This window comes from Pristis pectinata, chromosome 2, assembly GCF_009764475.1.
Source record: "Pristis pectinata isolate sPriPec2 chromosome 2, sPriPec2.1.pri, whole genome shotgun sequence".
Taxonomy (NCBI): Eukaryota; Metazoa; Chordata; class Chondrichthyes; order Rhinopristiformes; family Pristidae; genus Pristis; species Pristis pectinata.
Genome location: NC_067406.1, coordinates 134,160,830 through 134,181,142, shown reverse-complemented (window position 1 = coordinate 134,181,142; position 20,313 = coordinate 134,160,830). Strand labels below are relative to the sequence as shown.

General features: G+C 41.8%; 2 protein-coding genes across 4 annotated transcripts; one reads left to right on the top strand and one right to left on the bottom strand.

The window, feature by feature from the left end:
• Nucleotides 1–275: 275 nt before the first annotated feature.
• On the top strand, nt 276–7,873 carry rpl34 (ribosomal protein L34). Its single transcript, XM_052033992.1, has 5 exons — nt 276–367; nt 924–997; nt 1,966–2,065; nt 7,005–7,108; nt 7,740–7,873. The coding sequence occupies exons 2-5, from the start codon at nt 933–935 to the stop codon at nt 7,822–7,824; spliced, it is 354 nt and encodes a 117-aa protein (XP_051889952.1). The 5' UTR covers nt 276–367; nt 924–932; the 3' UTR covers nt 7,825–7,873.
• Nucleotides 7,874–11,150: 3,277 nt separating this feature from the next.
• LOC127580457 (S-phase kinase-associated protein 1-like) lies at nt 11,151–20,112 on the bottom strand. 3 transcript variants are annotated; one of them, XM_052033957.1, is made up of 7 exons: nt 19,960–20,112; nt 19,618–19,748; nt 18,472–18,571; nt 17,219–17,292; nt 16,398–16,541; nt 14,408–14,548; nt 11,151–12,878 (listed from the first exon to the last, which is right to left on the bottom strand). In XM_052033957.1, exons 3-7 carry the CDS (start codon nt 18,566–18,568, stop codon nt 12,843–12,845), a joined length of 492 nt encoding a protein of 163 aa, XP_051889917.1. In that variant the 5' UTR covers nt 18,569–18,571; nt 19,618–19,748; nt 19,960–20,112; the 3' UTR covers nt 11,151–12,842. The 3 variants fall into 3 exon arrangements, with proteins under 3 accessions (XP_051889917.1, XP_051889927.1, XP_051889937.1); XM_052033967.1 differs by lacking the exon at nt 19,618–19,748 and having other exon boundaries at nt 19,960–20,109; XM_052033977.1 differs by lacking the exon at nt 19,960–20,112 and having other exon boundaries at nt 19,571–19,620.
• Nucleotides 20,113–20,313: the final 201 nt, after the last annotated feature.

Here is a 20,313-nt window from a genome sequence, read left to right as displayed (position 1 = left end):
GCCTTGCCTTCGTTTGGGGCTGCTAATGCTAAAGGACATGCGCTGAAGTCCTCGAATGTAGTCATTGAATTTTAAGTGTGGAAAACAGGCAGAGACTCCAGTTTGTAGAAACAGGTTGCACAAATTTGCTGCAAAATGACTTGGGGGTTCTCTTATCAAAATTCTCATCCAGTTTTTTAAAATGTTCCATGACTGGGCCAATGCTCAACCCATTCTGGCTTCTGCCCATGTCCTTTCCAGTCCTGATGAAGGGTCTCGACCCGAAACGTCGACTGTTTCTTTCCCTCCATAGATGCTGCCTGACCTGCTGAGTTCCTCTAGCATTTTGTGTGTGTTGCTCCAGATTCCAGCATCTGCAGAATCTCTGGTATGGCCCAATGTTCACCTTGTATGTAACCGCTACAAGCTCTGAGAGCTTTTGTATGTCCCTGTTTTTCCATGTTTTCAGCAACTGAGTCCAATTCCCTAGGCTTTGGAATCTCCATATCGTTTCTTTTGTCCTTCAAGGGACTTCTTAAAATCTGTTGCTCTGATATTATCTCCTTATGTGAATTCATGTCAAATTATGTTTGTGAATCCTGCTGACAAGTGTCTTGATTAGTTTTGGCACATTCAAATGCTGTATGAATTAGTGTTTCCTTAAGAGCTAATAAATTACAGAGCAACTTGGGTCAGATTTCCGCCCCCCCCCCCCGGCGTAGAAATTCAAAATGGGTTATGAGGGTAGCCCACAAATCAAACTGGTTCCGGGGACTGAATCTGATGCCTGCCGATGTCTAATCTTAGATTTTGAAAGCAGTTGTTTTCAGCTCCAGTCACCTCCACAGTTGGACAGATTTTATTGACAAAATTCCTGCATTTGAAAGCCTGTATCTTAAAACCTCTGTAATATCTTTGGTTAACTGTGTTTTCCGTTATTACAGCTTTAAAAGATGGTTCAACGCCTGACATACCGTCGTAGGTTATCCTACAACACAACCTCCAACAAGAAAAGACTGTAAGTACTGCATATGAAGAAGGATAGAATATCCAGCTCCAACTATTTCTTTCAGATAAATTATGCCTGAGCTGAGCTGAACTCCCACTTATCCATCATGGTTCTGTATCCCTAATCTAAATTGCTTTCCATTCTGGGCCTTTCATTTGACCTCATGTGGGGAAGCGGCCCAGATGTCCTTTGCCAGTTGTGTGAAGGAGTGCTTCCTGACTTGACCCCTGATGGGTTGACTCCAATTTGAAAAATGTTACTGCCACGTTGTGGACTCTTCCTCCAGAGAAAATGGTGTCCCTCATTAACAACTTCGTTACTTCCTGCAGCCCCTTCATCTGATTGCCCTGTAATCTATGGGGGAGTCCAAAACTAGAAGGCATGGGTTTAAAGTGAGAGGGGAAAGATTTGAAAGGGAGACACAAGTGGCTGCAGATGCTGGAGGTGATAAAATTGATGAGTTTCGCGCAAGCAGTGCCATTGTAGTTGTCAACGTAAAGGAGAAAAGGTTGGGGAGTGATGCCAGGGAAGGTTTGGGACTGGTACAGCTAGGGCCCACGTGGGTGCCCATGGCTACACCTTTGATTTGTAGGAAGTGAGAGGAATCAAAAGAGAAGTTCTTCAGGGTGATTGATAAAGTTGATGAATTCTACACTGATTTGAAAGGGATCTGAGGAGCAACTTTTTCCACACACAGGCCGGTGAGTACATGGAATGAGCTGCCAAATGAAGTGGCAGAGGTGGGTACAATTATGACATTTAAAAGACATTTGGACAGTCACACGAATAGGAAAGGTTTAGGGGGATCTGGGCCAAACGGGACTAACTTGGTCAACACGGATGAGTTGGGCTGAAGGGCCTCTTCTGTGCTGTATGGTTCTATGACTATACTTGAAAGAACCCAACTTTTTTTCCCTAAAGGCAGTCGTGCAGTTTAATTTTCTGAAAAACAATAAAATGTTTTTTTAATTGTGAAGCTCCCGGACACCTGGAAACCGTATCGTGTTCCTGTACACCAAGAAGGTCGGCAAGGCACCAAAGTCTGCATGTGGGATCTGTCCTGGAAGACTCCGTGGTGTAAGTCATTTTAAAATGTGCATGTTATTTTGGGATTTCATGCCACTTGTGGTTCTGAGTAGCTGACCTCTTGCTGGATATTATGGTCCCACTCAATGTGCCTCCTCCACCGCTGTGGTCTGCAGTCTGAGCTGATTTGCTGCCTTCCCTCAAATTCGAAGAAGTAACCGAACATGGATTTGTTTCCATGGTTTCCCAATCTTATGGGCTTTGTAGCTTTAGTGAAAACAAGAGACTTGATGCATCAGGACCATTTCTACAGGACTGAAGAGATTTAATAAAGTTTTTGTTTTGTTTAAATTATGAAGTCTTTAACTGTATAGGGAAAGAATACACTTTCCTCAGCTTGCTGAGTCAGTGATGATCATTTAAAATTGTCATTCTGAGGGTAGATGTTCAACATTTTTGTGCTTTGCTCTATGATTGAGGCATAGTCTATTGCATGGTGCATCCTGAAGAAAAGGAAGGTATGGTGCTGGGAATAATTTTTAAATTCTCCAGGAAGAACCACTGAAGGCAATAGTGGGCTAAAAAATCGGCAACTGTACTGAAAAAGGAAGTGCGTTCGAAGTTGAGGAGCTTCAGTCTTATCTAGACAGTGTTTCCTGCAATGTGCATCTTATTGTTGACCACACTGTATTCTGGATTACTGAGACTTTAAATTTATTGGAAAGCTGTCTTTTAAATCCCAAATGCTGTATATTTTGCAATTGCACAGCGGTCCGATGACATAGAATGCACTCCATATTGGATAGAATTGACGTGTAAAACTGAAGGATGTCTCTCAACGTTAGAATTAACATAGTTCAACCAGTGTTCTGGCTTGTCATTTGTGTGAATTGCATTGGTCTGACCTTAATTATCAGATTCTTCTAAGGTCAGTTCCAGAGTAGGAGAAAGTTTTGTTCTTGTTGAAAGTTTTTGGTAATTAGTTTATTATTGTTACATGCATTGAGGTACAGTGAATGACTTTTTTTTGCATGCCATCTATACAGATCACTTCATCACATCAATGCATTGAGGTAGTACAAGAGAAAGCAATAACAGGATGCAGAATAATGTGTTACAGTTACAGAGAAAGTGCAGTGTAGGAAGTCAGTACAGTGCAAGACCATAACGAGGTAGATTGTGAGGTCAAGACTCCATCTAATCGTACAAGGGGTCTGTTCAATAGCCTTATAACAACAGGATAGAAGCTGTCCTTGAGCTTGGTGCTATGTGCTTTCAGGCTTTTGTATCGTCTGCCCGATGGAATGGGGGAGAAGAGAGAATGTCCAAGGTGGGAGGGGTCCTTGATTATGTTGGCTGCTTTACCGAGGCAGCACGAAGTGTAGACAAGAGTCCATGGAGGGGAGGCTGGTTTTCATGATGTGCTGAGCTGTGTCCAGAATTCTCTGCAGTTTCTTAGTCTTGGGCAGAACAGTTGCCATACCAAGCTGTGATGCATCCATGTAGGTGCATCTATAAAAATTGGTGAGGGTCAGTGGGGACATGCTGAATTTCCTTAGCCTCCTGAGGTAGTAGAAGCACCGGTGCACTTTCTTGGATGTGGTGTCTATGTGGTTAGACCAGGACAGGTTATTAGTGAGGTTTACACCTAGGAACTTGAAGCCCTCAACCTTCTCGACCTCAGCACAGTTGATATAAACAAGAGTGTGTGCACTACCCCCCTTCCTGAAGTCAATGACCAGCTCCTTTGTTGATATTGAGGGAAAGATTCCTGTCGTAACACCATGTCACTAGGCTCTCTATCTCCTTCCTGTACTCCGACTCATCATTGTTTAAGATTCAGCCCGCTATGGTGGTGTCATCTGTAGATGGAGTTGGAGCAGAATCTGGCCACGCAGTCATGAGTGTATAGAGAGTGGAGTAGGGGGCAGAGGACGCAGCCTTGTGGGGCACCAGAGTTGAGGATAATCGTGGCGGAGGTGTTGCTGCCTGTTAGGGTGGTTGCAGCTTGTTAGTTTTTCTTGTGAAAACAATCCATCAGTTTCTGACATTTCCATTTCTTTATATGTCAAGCTATGAATAAAATCTGTTTGGAGTTAATAGTGTGCATTTAGATGAGAAAGTGTTTTAAAAATCAAATGTTCAAATGTGCTGCTAAAATAGGTGTTTGTGCAGGCACAGGTTTCCTCGGAGCCCCCAAGTTACATCTCTGTGAACAGCTCTGGGTAAGCTATGCACTTGAGGCATAGGCCATGAATCAGATTATACCTGAACCAAAAGAAGGTAGGGCTGTTGGGAAAGGGATATTTTTGCACTTCACCTAAAATAATGACTTTATAAAGCATTGTTTAGGCCACAGCTGTGTACATTTCTGGTTGTGATTGTATAAGAAGGATGACCATGCACTGAACTGCATGCAGAGGAGGTTCACCAAGTTGGTGTGGAAATTCTAGGCTGGGTGTGTCTTCCTTGCAGTAGAGGAGGCTGAGGGGTGACCTGATAGAAGTATTAGGGGCATGGATTGTTGGAAACCTTTGTCCATAGCTTACATTTCTAAAACTAGAGGGCAGAGGTTTAGGGAATCTGTTTTAGAGGGATCTGAGGAAGAATGTACTCACCCAGAGGGTAGTTGGAGCCTGGAAAGCACGGCTTGCATGGTGGTGGTCTCACATCATCTAAATGTTAGATAATCACTTGAACCACCAATGCATAGGTGGGTACATGATAAGGAACTAAAGGGCCTGTTGTTCTGCTTTATGACTCTCTGGATCTAAATTAACTGGTACAGGCACAAAGGGCCGAATTGTTTCTACCTGAATTGTAAACTTCTATGACATTTTTTTAAAAATTGCTGAAAATCTGAAATAAAAACAAAATGCTGGAAACACTCAGCAGGTCGGGTGCCATCTGTGGAAAGGGAAACAGTTAACATTTCAGGTCAATGACTCTTCGTCAGACCCAAAACATTAATTCTGTTTCTCTTAACACAGATGCAGCCTGACTTGCTGAGTATTTCCAGCATTTTCTGTTTCTCATTTCGCATGGGGAAACCTTTTCTATAGACAGAGTTTGATAGAAGCATGCATTTGGTAATGAACCTCTTTAAAAAGAAATTTATTCTGCAACTAACATACTGTAGTATTGAACATATGATTGTTTAATTGTGCCAATGGTAACAAAACACAGAACTTAACATGGAACAGTACAGCAGTGTTGACCAAGATGCCAAATTAAACTAAACCTATCTGCCTGCATGGGAACCATTCGCTGCATGTTCACATACCTGTCCAAGTTCCTCTTGAATACCATTATCATGTCTGCCATTAGAAAGAAAATATGTAACAACCAGAATTTTGTTGAGAGCAAAGCCCTAAAATAATATTTAAAGATTAAAAAATATGACAGTAAACACTTGTTGGGAAGGCTGTCTTTTGTAGATCCCATGTCTGGTTTAGAATATTCACCACATTCCAACAGGCGGTGATCATTTCTCTCCCATCACTTGGGAGTTTCTTTGAATTGCAGTAAAAGTCTGCAAAATGCAATTTTGGTTGTGCATCCAGCTCTACTCATTGGCAGAAATAAATTACCTCAAATTGCCTGATTGCTGTTTAAAAAAAACCCTGAGGAAAAACTGTCTGGTCAATACTTCTCCAGTTCAAAAATACCCGTAATATCTTGGGCATTAAGGACAGGTGGAGCAAGTCATATATCTATATATTTGGAGGGTTTATGTTGTATTCCCCTCGACTATGAAGTAAGATCTGTCTATATGACGCAGCACTTTCCCTTTTCCACTTTACATACTCCTGGGGCAACTACAGGCTGTCCTCGGCTAACAAACTGGTTCCGTTTTTACAGACGTCCACAAGTTGATTTTGTAAGTCAGAAAATACACAAAAGTCACTCGATGTGGTAACCTTACCTCCACAGTATTGTAGTGAATGGCATCAAAAGCACATAAGACTGATAAGAAAAAGCGATCACTAAAAGTAGAGAGAGAAGAAACTAATTCTGCAACTCTTATGAACAAATGTACATATGTTTGTATGTATGTACATATGTCAGAATTTTGAATTTAATATTATGGGAGCTCATTTGTATATAGTGGTGTCCATAAGTTGGGTGTTTGTAACCTGGGAATGGCCTGTATATCAGGAAGAGTCTGATTTAGTTTGATTAAGAGTCTAATTAAAGAGTCTAGTTTGACTGCTGTATCAGTGCAGCAAAACGACTGTCATCGGAGTGGGTGAGGTTTCCCATTAAGGATTGCTCTTGTTGCTGTTTCTGTGCTAAATAAAAGCTAGATTGGGACTTACCAAACTCATTTTGCCCATCTTTTGTATGGAATAAAAAGTGCTAGAATGGTTAGCAAATCCGTTAGCATTTTTGGAGAGAGAAACAGTTAATGTTTCAGGTCAATGATCTTCCAACAGAACTAAAAAAAAAGTTGGATGAAATACAAGATGCAGAGGTGGCAGGCAAGTGAGAGAGAATGACACCAGGAACAGTAGTGCAGAGTAGAATGGGGTGATAGATTAGTGAATTAATCAAGACTAGTTTGGAGGAGATATGAAAAGAAACAGAATAATTAACTGAAATTATCAGAAAGCTTTGAAATGTAGAATGTGCAAGCCAGAACGGCTATCTGAAGTTGTTGAACTTTGTCAAGCCTGGAAGGCTGTAATGTGGAAGGAAGCTGAGTGTTCCTTGGGCTTGCATTGAACTTCACTGGAATCGTGGGGACCCACGCAGCCCCTGATCTTTGACTGGTTTGACTTTGAACTGAGCTAGAAGGCACTGGTCCACTGGGTCATCTGTTCCTAGCTTTGTTTGAATTATTTTTTCATGGATTTGTTGAAATTGGTTTGAAATCTTGGAATAGTTTGTGACCTGCTTAGGATGGATTGATTTTAAACCTTTTGGTGATTATTCTCTGTTCGATTGGACAGAAAGCACACATTAACTGCTTCCTCTTCAACTTGTATAGATTCGGGCTGTTCGACCCAAGGTCCTGATGAGATTGTCGAAGACCAAGAAGCACGTCAGTAGAGCTTACGGTGGTTCTATGTGTGCCAAGTGTGTGCGTGACAGGTAACCTCAAGTGACTTTTCCTCCACATTATCGAACATCCCTGTGTAATGCATGAAACCTTGTATAGGGGGTGTCAAGTCTGAAAGTGATAAAGTGGGGTTTTCCCATCAGTAACTTGTTGAGGTTTGGGAGTAGTGTGGTTGTTGGGTGCTGCCTTGGGGAGTAGGGAATTCATGAGTCAGAGAATTAGAAGGGTCCCCATTAAAGTTTACAGTGGAGTTGCCACAGTTGTTTGCCAGACAAAATGTAATTGAGCCATTGATGGTCATGAATTTTAAACCTAACTGGTTATCAGGCCAGTAAGGTCACCTGCTTCTAACAAGTTGTAGTGGTGTGGCTTGGGCTTCTACCTACCCCAGAACCACACAGTTCATTGGTTCTGGGGTTACCTTTCATGTACTAAAACCACTTTTGGTCCACATGCTGTCTGTGGTTTCACTCAACTGCGAAGGCCAAGATAAACCTTGGAAAGACTGGCAGGCAACCTTGTGCTGACCCAAAACCTGGCACACTAACTGAACTTGATGCTTGGGTCCCAGCACAGCAGGGAATCTTGGCCTGGTGATCCTAGGGTGCAGGTCATGTGAGTGGGATGTGTAATTGGTGTCTGATCTGAGTTTTTAAATTTCAGGATCAAGCGTGCATTCCTTATCGAGGAACAGAAAATAGTCGTGAAGGTGTTGAAAGCACAAGCACAGAGCCAGAAGTCAAAGTGAATCACCTAATTTTGTATGTACATGGAAGTAAAAAACTAATTGAAACTTGTTCAAGAATATTTATTCTTCAAAATGTAAATGGGTGTGACCACAAGCAGAATGGGCTCCTCATCCATATTTCACAAATGCTTTGGGAGTTTTAAGGCTTGCCTTGTAAGACTGGTTTGGCACCTGTCACATTGGCCCTTCCTAATCCTACAAGGTACTTTGACCCACCCGATCGATGCTAAATCTGCTTACATTGCCTTGGCTCTATGGAGGATCTTGTCTACAGTTCAGAATGGAAGCAATGATTATCAGTGCCTGCAGATGATTAGTATCCAGATCTTTAGGATTTCACATTTCTAGTAACTTTTCTTAATCTGATATGAAGCAGTTTCTGGCTGTGTTTTCAAGAATCTTTACAGAAATTCACTCTGTAGGAAAATGCTGTTATCTCTAAGACCTAACCCCTTTAACTTTTAATGCTGAAAAATGTAGAAATTGTAGTTAAATTCTATTTCTACATGAACATTCATGTCTTATAACTTATGCCTTATGCCAAATTATCAAGCTCCCTTTTTGACTAAAAGTTTACCCCAATTTTCATCCAAACAAGATAAATTTCAAACTAGAAATGAAAGCTCCTCTTCTACACTTAATCCTGACCTTCTGTATGGTCTGTGCAGTTTGCACAAATTTCCTCCTATATGCTGAAGGTGTGTGGGTCAGTAGGTTAATTAGCCACTAAACTGCCCCTAGTATTATAGATAATAGAAATCTAATAGATTACAGGGCAAATTAGTGGGGGGAATGAGAAAGCACTGGCATAGCATAGACTTGTCATACAGCACAAACAAGCTCTTCACACCAACTTGTCCATATTTAAGATTCCCATCTAAGCTAGTCCCATTTGGTCTATATCCCTCTAAACCCTTCCTATTCCATGTAACTGCCCAAGTACCTTTTAAAAGCCTCAAACCACTTCCTCTGGCAGCTCATTCCATATACAGACTACTCTCTGGGTAAAGTTGCCCCTGGGGTTCCTATTAAATCTCTCCCCTTAAACCCTTTCGTTCTTGATTCCCCAAGCCTGGGAAAAAGACTGCATATTCACCCTGTCAATGCCTCTCATTTTATACACCTCTTAAACACTCCTCATTCTCCTACACTCCAGTAAAAGTCCAAACCTCTGTCCCAGCAACATTCTCAAATTTCCTCTGCACTCTTTCCAGCCTAATAGCATCTTTCCTATTAGCAGGGTGACCAAAACTGAACACAATATTTCAACAGCCTCACTAACACAACTGCAATCTCTCAACTTTTGTACTCAATGCCCTAACTACTGAAGGCCAGCAATCCAAAAGCCACCTTGTAACACCACTTTCAGGGAACCATGTACTTGTACTCCTAGGTCCTTTCACAACATTCTCCAGGGCCCTGCTGTTCACGTCCTACCCTCATTTGTCTTCCCAAACTCAGCCCATTTACCCAACTGATCAAGATCCTTCCAAATCATCTGCAAACTTATTAACCACACTTTGTACATTCTTATCCAAATCATTGATACATGATAAACAATGGGCTTAGCACTGACCCCTGAAGAATACTAGTCATCAGTCAAAAAGCCTTCCACCATCACCCTCAGCTTCCTACCATCAAGATAATTGTGTATCCAATTAGCTAACTCACCGTGGATCCCATGCAATCTAACTGTCCACAGCAGCCTACCATGTGGAACCGTATCTACCTGATGGGCTAAATGAACTATATTTTAAGGAAATATAGAATGAAGATCTTCCCCCTATTTGAGCACCCGAAGTTGCACTGGACAACAGCCCATAGCTACAACAATTGAGGCAAAGTTCAAACAAATGTTTAAACAGCAATTACAGTCAGTACCTTCCCAATGTATTAGATGGAGTGAAGGAGGGCTGGGTGTCAGTAATATTTGTTCCAGTGTACTTTACAGTTGTTAGGAACAGGGAACAAAACTAACCGTACACAACTGGGGCACAGACTGCAGCTAGCAATGTATTTTCTATGAATAGGGGAAGTAACAATGCAACCAGATGGAAACCAAATGCCAGATAGAATTCAAATCCCACCTCAGCTGGGAGATGTAGAATTTTAAAAAACAGGTACGACTATGGAACTACCACACTTTTAGGGAGGAAAGCCATTGTCCTTGGTCTGGCTTGTGACTCCAAATCCACAGTAATGCTGTTGACTTATCTGGCCTCTGAAAATGGCAGAGACAGTTCAAGGCAAGTCTTAACTGTCAATAAATACTAGCCTTACATGTGATTGCCATTCATTTACAGAATGTAGTCAAGGCAAAAGGTGATGTCCTAACCTAAAACTAGATCAGCCTTTTCCAGGAAGCTGAGTCACACTGAACTAGGGAGCAATAAAAGCAAAAGTTTTTAAAAATCTTTCATCAATTTCATTCTAGAATACTTTTTAAAAGTAAACTGCTTTATTATAATCATGCTCCTGCATAGATAGCAGGAACCCCAAGAAATTATATTTATCCTTAAAGGTTTTTATTCTTTTAGTAAAACATAACTGGCCTGCTTTTACTCATATGGTAAAGGATTAGTGCTGTTTTGCCAGCAAGCAATGTAAAATGTAGAACTACTTTCTCAGTCTTTATGCATATTTATAACTTGTCTATCGGTCTACAACAACTGCTACATCAGCTCTGGAAATGCAATATACTACCTCAGCATAAATGCAAATTAAAAGCACCAGCTCTTTGAACCCAATAATCTTGTAGCCCTGCTAATACTGGAGAAAGGCATTTGACGAGCTTTATGTAGACAGCCAATATCACCTCAAAAACTATTCTAATTGACTAAATCTCAATACTACTAGTGTCAGAGGCAGATAACTGCAAGATAGGAACAGGACTAGGGCATTTGAGCCCTTAAGCCTGTTTGCTACTTGTGAACGCAATCCCATACATCCACTTTTCCTTGTATTCAATTGCTTTCAATTTAAAAATATTAAAATTAACTGAAACAAGTGTCAAGTGCCTAATGCTGAAAATTCCCATTTGTATCACCTTGCCCATGGAAGTGTTTTCTGACTTAGAAGCCTAGCTGTGGTTTTTAAGACCTTGCACCTTTACTATGCAGCAACTTGCAGATGTTTCTCACTATATACATTCATCAATTTTTATTACTGTAAACTTCAATGAAAACATCCTTTAGCCCAAACTTCAGAGAATGAAGTCCTAGTTGGTGCACTCTCTCTTGGAAATAATGAGGTCATCTATAACATACACAAGGCACAAGATACAAAAATTGTTCAGAGAAAATAAACATCCACCATTCACAAAGCACTTAATATTGTGGAATTAACTTTAATAATGAAAAGGTGCAATAATCTTGAGCATTTATGGTCTTTAAACTGGTTCAATATAATATTTACACAACGGTGGCCAATAGCAATAGCATTGCTTCAACACAAGACAGCCAGAAACAGGGATCTGAAGAGTTTAATTAGCCACAAGTGTTTTGTGGATTTAAACAGTTAACACATACCCAACTCAACTTCAAGCTAGACCTACTTGTTCTTAAAGACCTACAATAACTTTTAGCATTTATAGGCCTAAATGCAAAAGCTAACCTGCCAATTACCAATTCTAAAAGCAAGAAAATACCTTTGAATAATGACCAAAAAATGTGCATTTGAGGGAATGTCCCAAGCTAGCATTTAAATTATTTTGAAGTTTGCAATGCAAAATCTGTACATCAGCCCAATAAGGGCCCTCAGCTCCACCACATTATCTTTAATTGTTATTAAAATCTCTCCTTGCATTTTGAAAGCTTCAATTAGTTGACAGACATGACCAGTATTCTTCACTGGTTACATGCCAATTCTGCATGGCATTAAATACTTCCCTATGTCTGCACTGAAAGAATTGGCAAGGCTAGTTTGGAATTCTCCTTCAAGTGTAAATAACATGAACATTGTTCAAGATATTCCTCTATCTACAGATTGAACCCAGATTTATTACATCAAATCCAGTAGAACCACTTCCTTGGTTTGCTGTGACACCTTGTCCTGAAAAAGTATTCTACACATTTGTAGTCGTTTTCACAGGTGCTGTTACTCCCATAACCACATAACACTTTCCTGATCTAATGGAAAAGATTAGCAAGAGCAAATACCGGAGTAACTTGGGCAACAAGCCATAAAGCATTCACCTACTTTCAAAAATAAAATGCCACAAGTTATTTAATGAGGATTCTTTTTGAAAACAAGATAAACCACAAAATGAGCAACTGTATTCCATAGTATAACAAGAACTAGCAAGTTTGACACTCCAATATTAGGAAATTCAAAATAGTAAAGCAGTACAGTTTCACAGATTTGAGGAGTTTTGTTGCCTAACAATGCTTGTCACAGAGCACTAAACATTCCTGTGACACCCATGTGTCCCATTAATTCTTGCAACACTGATCTTTAAACAGTTCTACCACACCTTTAGGTTTTTATGTCAACTGTGAACTATGCAGAAATTCTGGAAAAGAATGGAACCCAAATCATATTTGATACAACTGGAATACCTCTCCAGACATCACTGGTGTGACACCAGTCTTGAGGGTGTATTGCATTCCATTCCATGTGCTGTGATAATATTGGCACAAAAAAAATCCATACACCAGTAATCACAAATTGAATCACAAGAATGAATTGGGGGTGATTTTAAAAACAAGGTAGCCATTAAAAAAAGTCACTGGAAAAAAGCTTTAAATACAAATTAAAATACCAAATCATTGCTGTCATGCTGCCAGAGTTTTATACACCTTGTATTCCACTGATCAATTAAGTCAAAGTGGAGTAATAAATAATCACTGCTCTACTTGCTAATAGGTTTCATGGAGCACAAAGCAAGCTCAAATTATTACTAGTTGCAAATGTTATGCATGGTTATCTTGTCACTATATTTAAAGGAATCACAGGCTGCTAGTGATATAATACATGGTGCAAGCACAGATTTTTCATTAAGATGCAAGATTCCTACTGGGTCACTTCTCTTCGCACCACTGATTCTCCTTCCGTACCTGAAAAGGGAAGTACAATTAGGTCATCTTTCTGCACCCTTCAGCCAGATGTTCCTTTAACTCTCCATCACTCCTAAGCTCTGTTCCTCATACAATGGAGAGCATTCTGACGGGTTGCATCAATACCCGATATGGAGGCTCCAATGTGCAGGATCGAAAGAAGCTGCAGAGGGTTGTAGACTCAGCCAGCTCCATCACGAGCACAACCCTCCCTGTTGATGTCCTCTGACATCAGGTAATGCCTCAAGAAGGTGGCATCCATCATTAAGGACCCTCACCACTAAGGACATGCCCTCTTCTTACTATTACCATCAGGGAGGTACAGGAGCCTTAAGACCCAAACTCAAGAGTCAGAAACAGCTTCTTCCCCTCTGCTATCAGATTTTTGAATAGCCCATGAACACTACCTCATTATTCCTTTTTATTTTGCACTTTTTTGTAATTATAGTAACTTTATGTCTTCACACTGTACTGCTGCCACAAAACAACAAATTTCACATCATACAAGTCAGTGATAATAAATCTGATTCTGATCTGGTTCATCCAATGATTACACATTTAGATGTCACTGAGCATTTAAAAAAAAATAAGTGTACATACAGGGTAGGCAAGGGGTAGTAAACTCAGTGAAAACTTAAATGGCAATTAAATAAACCCAGTTAATTAAAATAAAATGCAATCCACTCAAATAAGACAAATATCTTGCTCCTCAATGTCAAAAGCCTATAAATAAAAGTTGCCCAGTGACATCAAGACAATTTGTAGCGGGGGCTAGTTACACTGAGCACTATGCACTCAATATTCTAGTACAGAGAAAACCTCCCCATCAGAGAGTGGCTTGAAATAAGTTCTATTACACATTATTTAATCAGCTTTGCTCCACTGACGGGACTGGGGAGCTTCAGTTACAAGGGAGACACTGAATAGGCTGGGGGCTTTCTCCCCTGGATCACAGGAAGCTGAGGAGTGACCTTAGAGGTATACAAAAGGGGCATAAGTCGCATAAATGATGAGTCTTCCTCCCCCCCCCCCCCCCATAAAAAACATAGGGGAGTCTAGAGGGCATAGATTTAAGGCGAGAGGGGAAGTGAGGGATACAGAATGTGGTGGGCAATGAGCTGTTGGAAGTGGTAACAATTACCATGTTTAAAAGGCATTTAAGCAGTTATATTGATAGGAAAGGTTTAGAGGGACATGGACTAAACACAGAGACAGGACTAGCTCAGGTAGGCAACTTGGTCACATGGATGAGTTGGGCTGACAACCTGTTTCCATACTGTACAATTCTATGACAAATTAAGGAGCATCGGACTCTTGTCCAGGCTGGATTCAGATCATGGCCAGGAGTTGCTTAGTATAGTTGCATAGTCCCCCCAGTGTGCATTTCAGGCAATGCTAGGAGGAGAGGAGAAAGGGATACTTCCTTCAAGTCACTTTAAATCAGCCAAAACAAAAGAAAAATTATTCAAGGAAAGAACAACTGCTTTGGAGATTCCAATAAATCCTTCAGAAGGCCGAGCCAACAGTACCTGTGCTTCCTCTTCCTCAGTAAAATCATTCTTGATATTGAAAGTTTTGCGAATTTCTTCAGGCGTTTTTCCTTTTATCATGTTGGCCACAGTTTTGCAAGTTACATCTAGTAGCCCCTTTATATCAAGGTAGTTTGCTGCCTATTCAAACAAAAAATCCTGTTAAAAAAACCAAGTTTTCCCCGTGGAATACAAAATTCATGTCATGCACTTCAAGGTTTATTCCCCCGATTTGCCAGGTACTGTAGTAACTGTGTCACTGGACAAATAATCCAGAAAAGACCATGAATTGATGAATTCAAATGTTCAATTCCATACCCAACTCCTCAGGGAGTGAAGCAGACCATATCTGCATGCAACAAAATCCAGGCACTCAGGTAGAGACTGATAACAAGGTCTAACACAAGCCTGATGTTTAACATCATTAACAAGGACATGTCTCTGACCGGCAATATCTTAGGTGGTCACCATTGGTCAGAAACTCAACTGTGCCTAAAGAACAGCTGAGGCAAATGACTCACCTGCTGACACCCAAAGGCCTTTCCATCATCTACAAAGAATAAGAACTAATGGAATAATCTTCACTTGCCTGGATAGAGTGCAGCTCTAACAATACTCAAGCAGTGGTGCTTGATTGATAACCCATCAAACACCTCAAATAGTACAGACACTGGTGCAGGGAATGTGAATGCACCATCCACAAATGCACAGCTCCAAGAGCAGCTCCCAAATCTAACCTCTACTACCCAGAAGGACAAGGATTTCAGGGAAGGCCACACCATGCAAGTTCCCCAGGTCACACACACAGTCCCAATTTGGAAATGTATTTATACTCCTTTATCACTGGATCAAAATCCTGGAACTCCCTCCCCAACAACTCTGTGGAGTCCCCTCATCTGAAGGACTGCAGGGGTACAACACAGCAGCTCATCACCACTTTCTCAAGGTCAATTAGGGCTGGAAACATGCTGGCTCAGCTTGTGGCTAGATCCCAAAAGAATAGAAAATGAAGCGCAAGAACCTACAGATCTCTCCTCAAAATCCATTCATTAATGTCCTTTGGAAATCTGCCATCCTTATCTAGTTGGGTCTATACCCAACTCTTAACTGTCCTCTGAAATGGCACCAGGTAGAGGCAATCAAAGCAATATTCACATCCTATGAATGATTAATAAACCAATTTAGAGATATAACTGGAGCAAGTGACTGTTTAAAAAGCAGAGGCATTTGTGAGGTCTCCAACCAGCAATACTTTAGTAGCCACAAATGCTATCAACTTCCTGTAATACAACACCTGTAAAAATATTGTTTCCAACCAACCCAGTAATCAAATTCAATGTGATTGTTCACTATGCATCTAACAAACCTATTTTATCCCCTGACAACAGTACTGCAAATACAAATTGCCACACTTGTACAATAGTCCCTATAATGGTTGGCCAAGGAAAACTACCCCCAGTTTTAAGAGCAAATTTACATAGAATTGATTACTTATTAAACTGGTAATAAGGCACGACACCAAAGCAGGGTGACCCATTTGGTTTGTGGTTGAAACTTCACTGAACTAGCCACACAGACTGACCTTCCCTAACCTGAAAAAGATGCAGATCAGGAGTGTGATGAAATGATGCTCAAGGGCAATTCTAATGACTTGCAAGCAACTTAATGCCACCCAGAACAAAGAACAGCAATGCACCCACCATCCACTTCCTTCACCACCACTAATGTGGCTATACTGTCTACCAAATGCAAGATGCCATGTAGTAGCATGCCCTTAATAACATTCTGTCGAGAATGATGGCCACTTGTGCATGGGAATACCACTATATCCAAATTACTTGGAGAGCACCTACATGTAAAGGCACCATATCAAGGATCTACATCACAATGAATTATTTGGAGGTGCAGTCACTTATGCCACATTGCAGTTAAACAGCAAAGCTTCCAACAATTATTTTAAAAGCCTCCAAAAACTGCAATATATACTAACCAGAATTAATTCAAAGAGAGTACCCTGGTCAACTTTCAGAAACTCTTGATCCCACACAGGTATGTCATCAGTCCTTTTCTCTTTGTTTTCATCATCTTCTGGTGGTGGAGGATCATCCCGGTGATGTGTACACCACTGGATCACCTGGGTGAACAAACAACTTAGTTATTTGCATGTTTATTGGTGTGCGTGCAGCACAGGTCAAAACTGCAACAGAACTGATGAGCCAACTGGGTAAATTTTATGTCCAAGAGTTCTAGAAAACAGGACAGTTTTTAAGCCCCCAGTGTTAAACATTCAAAATTCACTACAATAAGAGTTTAAGGAAATATTTGCATTTCTTCTGCAATTTACCACCTTAGAAAGTCATTTTGAAATGTAGTCACTAATGTAATGAAGGAAACACATTGCACACAACTAGGTCACTCCGGCAGCACTGATACAACGGACAGATCAGCAACGTTAGCTGCGAGATAAATGTTGGCCAGCATACGATGAATAACTCCTTTGGGGGGGGGGGGGGGGGGGGGGGGGGGGGAAAGAGTGCTCTGGGTTTTCTGTTTACCATCAGCATCATGCTTGATTGATCACATGAAAGACAGCATCTCCAACAGTGCAGCACACTCTCAAAATTGCACTCTGAAGTAACCACCTGAATGGGGGTGCTTAAACCTCTGGAGTGAGGCTTGAATGCACAACCTCCCAGGTTGAAATTGACACATCTATTTGATTTTGAGTAATGAAGTAAAGCAGGAACTGTACCCCAGCAGAGCCATTACTCCCAAGAAGATAGATTAGTCCAGAATATTTTGCCATCTTACCTTTTTCAGGATGGCAGCATTCACATTTGGTAGTGGAACTGGATCATCATCACCTTCATCATCCATTCCTAGATCTGGGATTTGGAGCAAAGCAAATGGCAAACCTCACTCAGTGTGATGCAACAACAACAAAATCAGATGTGTAGTTCTAGCCTGGCAGAATTTTCACAATGAAAACAGTATGTTCAGCATCTCTGGAGTGAAAAGATTTAAAGATTCCAGCAACAAGCCTTTCACTAGAATGGCTCTGATGCTACACAGCCTGCTGAGTAATGTTGGCACCCACTTATTCCTTTCTGGATTTTTACTGCAACCAACTAGACATGAGAATTGCCCACATTAAAATGACCTTTCAATTCTCAACAACACATTTTAGAATAAAAAAGGTACAGTTTTAAGAGAGCAACCACTCTCTACTATCTTAAGAAAAAAATAGATTTAAAGATGCCTATTGCAGTCAGGTTGTTGCCAGCTTGTTTACTGCACAGTCACATTACCATCACTGGATCACTGCCACATCTATCAATAGTATCCCGCATTGGCATTGCAGCTAGTTAATCCCCTGCTGCATTCAGCATTGTTTCAGCAGTGGCAAGCACATTCTGTCTACTCATAGCACAAACAGTATGCAGAAAGTTTAGCATTTGGCAAGACTAAATAAATGTAAACAGAAATAAATTCATTCAACTAGTGGTGGGGCCTTTGCTTTCAGGTTATAGACATTTAGAATCATAATATTAATTAAACAATTATAACTGCCAGTAGATTAAACAAACAAATAAAATAAATTCTTTATTTCCTGGTACTCTTTCTAGGAAGGAGGTACAAGTCAAGGGAAACAATTTACTGTTGTTTTGATAATGAGGTGTGTGAGAAAAGGCGAGAAATGGAGAGGGGATTAACCTCAGGCACACAAAACTAGGCTGTGGAAGATCTGCTGACTCACTATCATCTCAAACTCACTGGCAAGGTTTCTAGAAGAACCTTTGTTATTCCAAAGTTCAATCACAGCCCTGAATGTTACCATTAATAATAAAAGACAAACATTGTTTCAAATTCCAGATGAAAAGAACCAATTTCTCATTAGAAAAAGTGAACTATGCAATTACTTCACAATATATACTACATGAAGCAGGTCTTCACCCAAATGTTGTCACAACAGTACAAGTTAAACATTTAAAAGTAGGAAATCCAACTGGTACAGAGAGGTTTTTAAATATTACTGTTATTTTAGACCCCTTGTTTTGACATACCTTCCAACATAGTCTTGATAGTGATGGATTGTTTTGCTATTTCTACATCAACCTCAAAGATCTCTCCATCTGAACTTTGCAGCTTAATGGCAGGCATTTTCTAAAAAGGGAAAGAAAAAAAATTCTGAATACGCAAGTCTTTGCTTTTCTGCAAAATTACATCATGATCTCAGATTGCCCATGGTAAACCAAGTTCCAAAGCTCTACATTCTTATCACCTTAGTAGCCCACACTACATCATTCATTACCGTCCAAGGACTTGCCATCCCTGACAATACCCAACTGCTATCACCATTTCACTTCAGTCTCCTGATTTATCAATTGTGGTTAATCCTTCAAATTATTAAGCCACAGCTTCAGGATCCAATCACACCAGTGCTTCTACTAATAACTCAGCTCTCAGGTACTTATTTTTCCTCTACACCCCTCCCAACCTTTCCTCTTTCCTGCAAGTATGCCCACATCTTCAACATGACTCACTAGAATTTATATTAAGAAGGCAAAAGTGTAATAAAAAGCCTGCAGAGAGAAGTTTTTAAAATGCATCCCTTTACACCATCACAAATAGAACATGCATAACCTAATTTACATTTTAATTTTCAAATAAAGCATTTTGCATGAATCCTCATCAGTTAAACTCTCAACGCAGCTAGGCCTGGCAACAAGAACTAGCCAGAGTGAATGGCAGATTAGAAAGAATACGGATCTTCCTTCACTCCCTTCCACTACCCCGTAACCAGGTTGTCAAGCGGTTGCAGATGCCGCTGGGTACATCACACTTCTCATGCACCTCCCCATTGACAGAGCAAGGTCCCACAACAAAAGGCACCAAGGAGCAATAGTCCAGCAATGGCAAAGCAGCCTCCGTGGACGGATTAGCAGCCAGTGGGAGGCAGAGAGTGCAGGATTGGGGGGGGGGGGGGGGGAATGGTGGTGCTGGGAGGGTATGTAAGCAGTGCTAACAACCCTCGCTACAGAGGCTGTGAGGCCGGGGTTGGGGGAATCCACCCCACCCCACCCCACCCCTCCCCTCCCTCCACCGCTTCAGCCACAGGCGAGCATGCGCGCAGCCCGGATGGAACCCGGCGCAGCCGGTTACCACGGTGCGATTGTGACGTCCGCCGCAGAATCTCCCGCCACACTCACCGTCACTGAGCCGGCGGCCGCTCCGCTCCGCGCTATTTATGGGTCGGACCCCCCCTCCCACCACCGCTGCCCTGACGTCACAGCCCTCGCTACGCAACGCTAGGACCCCGGCAAGGCCTCCGCTGAAATGCCTGCTCGCCAAAAACAAACAAAAAAATTGGATTAAAACCAAAGCCGCGCTAATTCCTTCCCTCAGACTCTCCGATGCAACTACTATCCGAATGTTCCCTGAGGGCAGACCGCGGGAGGAGGGACGCTTACATCATTCGCCGACCGCCACACCGCGGCTGACCCCGATGTATAAAGGGTGGGCGTCGATGCGAAGCCTCAGGCCGTCGTTACCGGTCAGCGCGGCGACGTTCCCCTCGGAGAAAGACCGGAGCCGCGGGCAGGTTTCCAGCAGCTTCGTGGGCGGCGCAGTTTTCCCGATGAGGGGAGAGGAGGGGAGGAAGATGGGCGGAACGGCCGTGTCCCGTCACGTGACCGCCCGCCGCCCGCGCAGCCTGCTGGGAGTTGTAGTTCTCCGCCTACAGCTCCCATGATGCACCTCCCTCTGGGCGCCCCTCGGCCTCCGAGGGCGAACTCATGGCCTCAGGTTTGGGGCGGTCACCGTGCGGCAGCGGTCGGCAGTGGGCTCTCTCTGTAACCCACTCCCTGGTGTTAGCAGATCCTCCAGTGCTTCACGGCCCGTGAATG

Coding starts and splice junctions, on each gene's coding strand:
- rpl34 (XM_052033992.1), top strand. CDS start 933: ATGGTTCAACGCCTGACATACCGTCGTAGGTTATCCTACAACACAACC. Junction 2,066..7,004: donor GTCCTGGAAGACTCCGTGGT/GTAAGTCATTTT, acceptor CAACTTGTATAG/ATTCGGGCTGTTCGACCCAA. Junction 7,109..7,739: donor GCCAAGTGTGTGCGTGACAG/GTAACCTCAAGT, acceptor TTTAAATTTCAG/GATCAAGCGTGCATTCCTTA.
- LOC127580457 (XM_052033957.1), bottom strand. CDS start 18,568: ATGCCTGCCATTAAGCTGCAAAGTTCAGATGGAGAGATCTTTGAGGTT. Junction 17,293..18,471: donor TATCAAGACTATGTTGGAAG/GTATGTCAAAAC, acceptor TCCAAATCCCAG/ATCTAGGAATGGATGATGAA. Junction 12,879..14,407: donor CTGAGGAAGAGGAAGCACAG/GTACTGTTGGCT, acceptor TTCCCTTTTCAG/GTACGGAAGGAGAATCAGTG.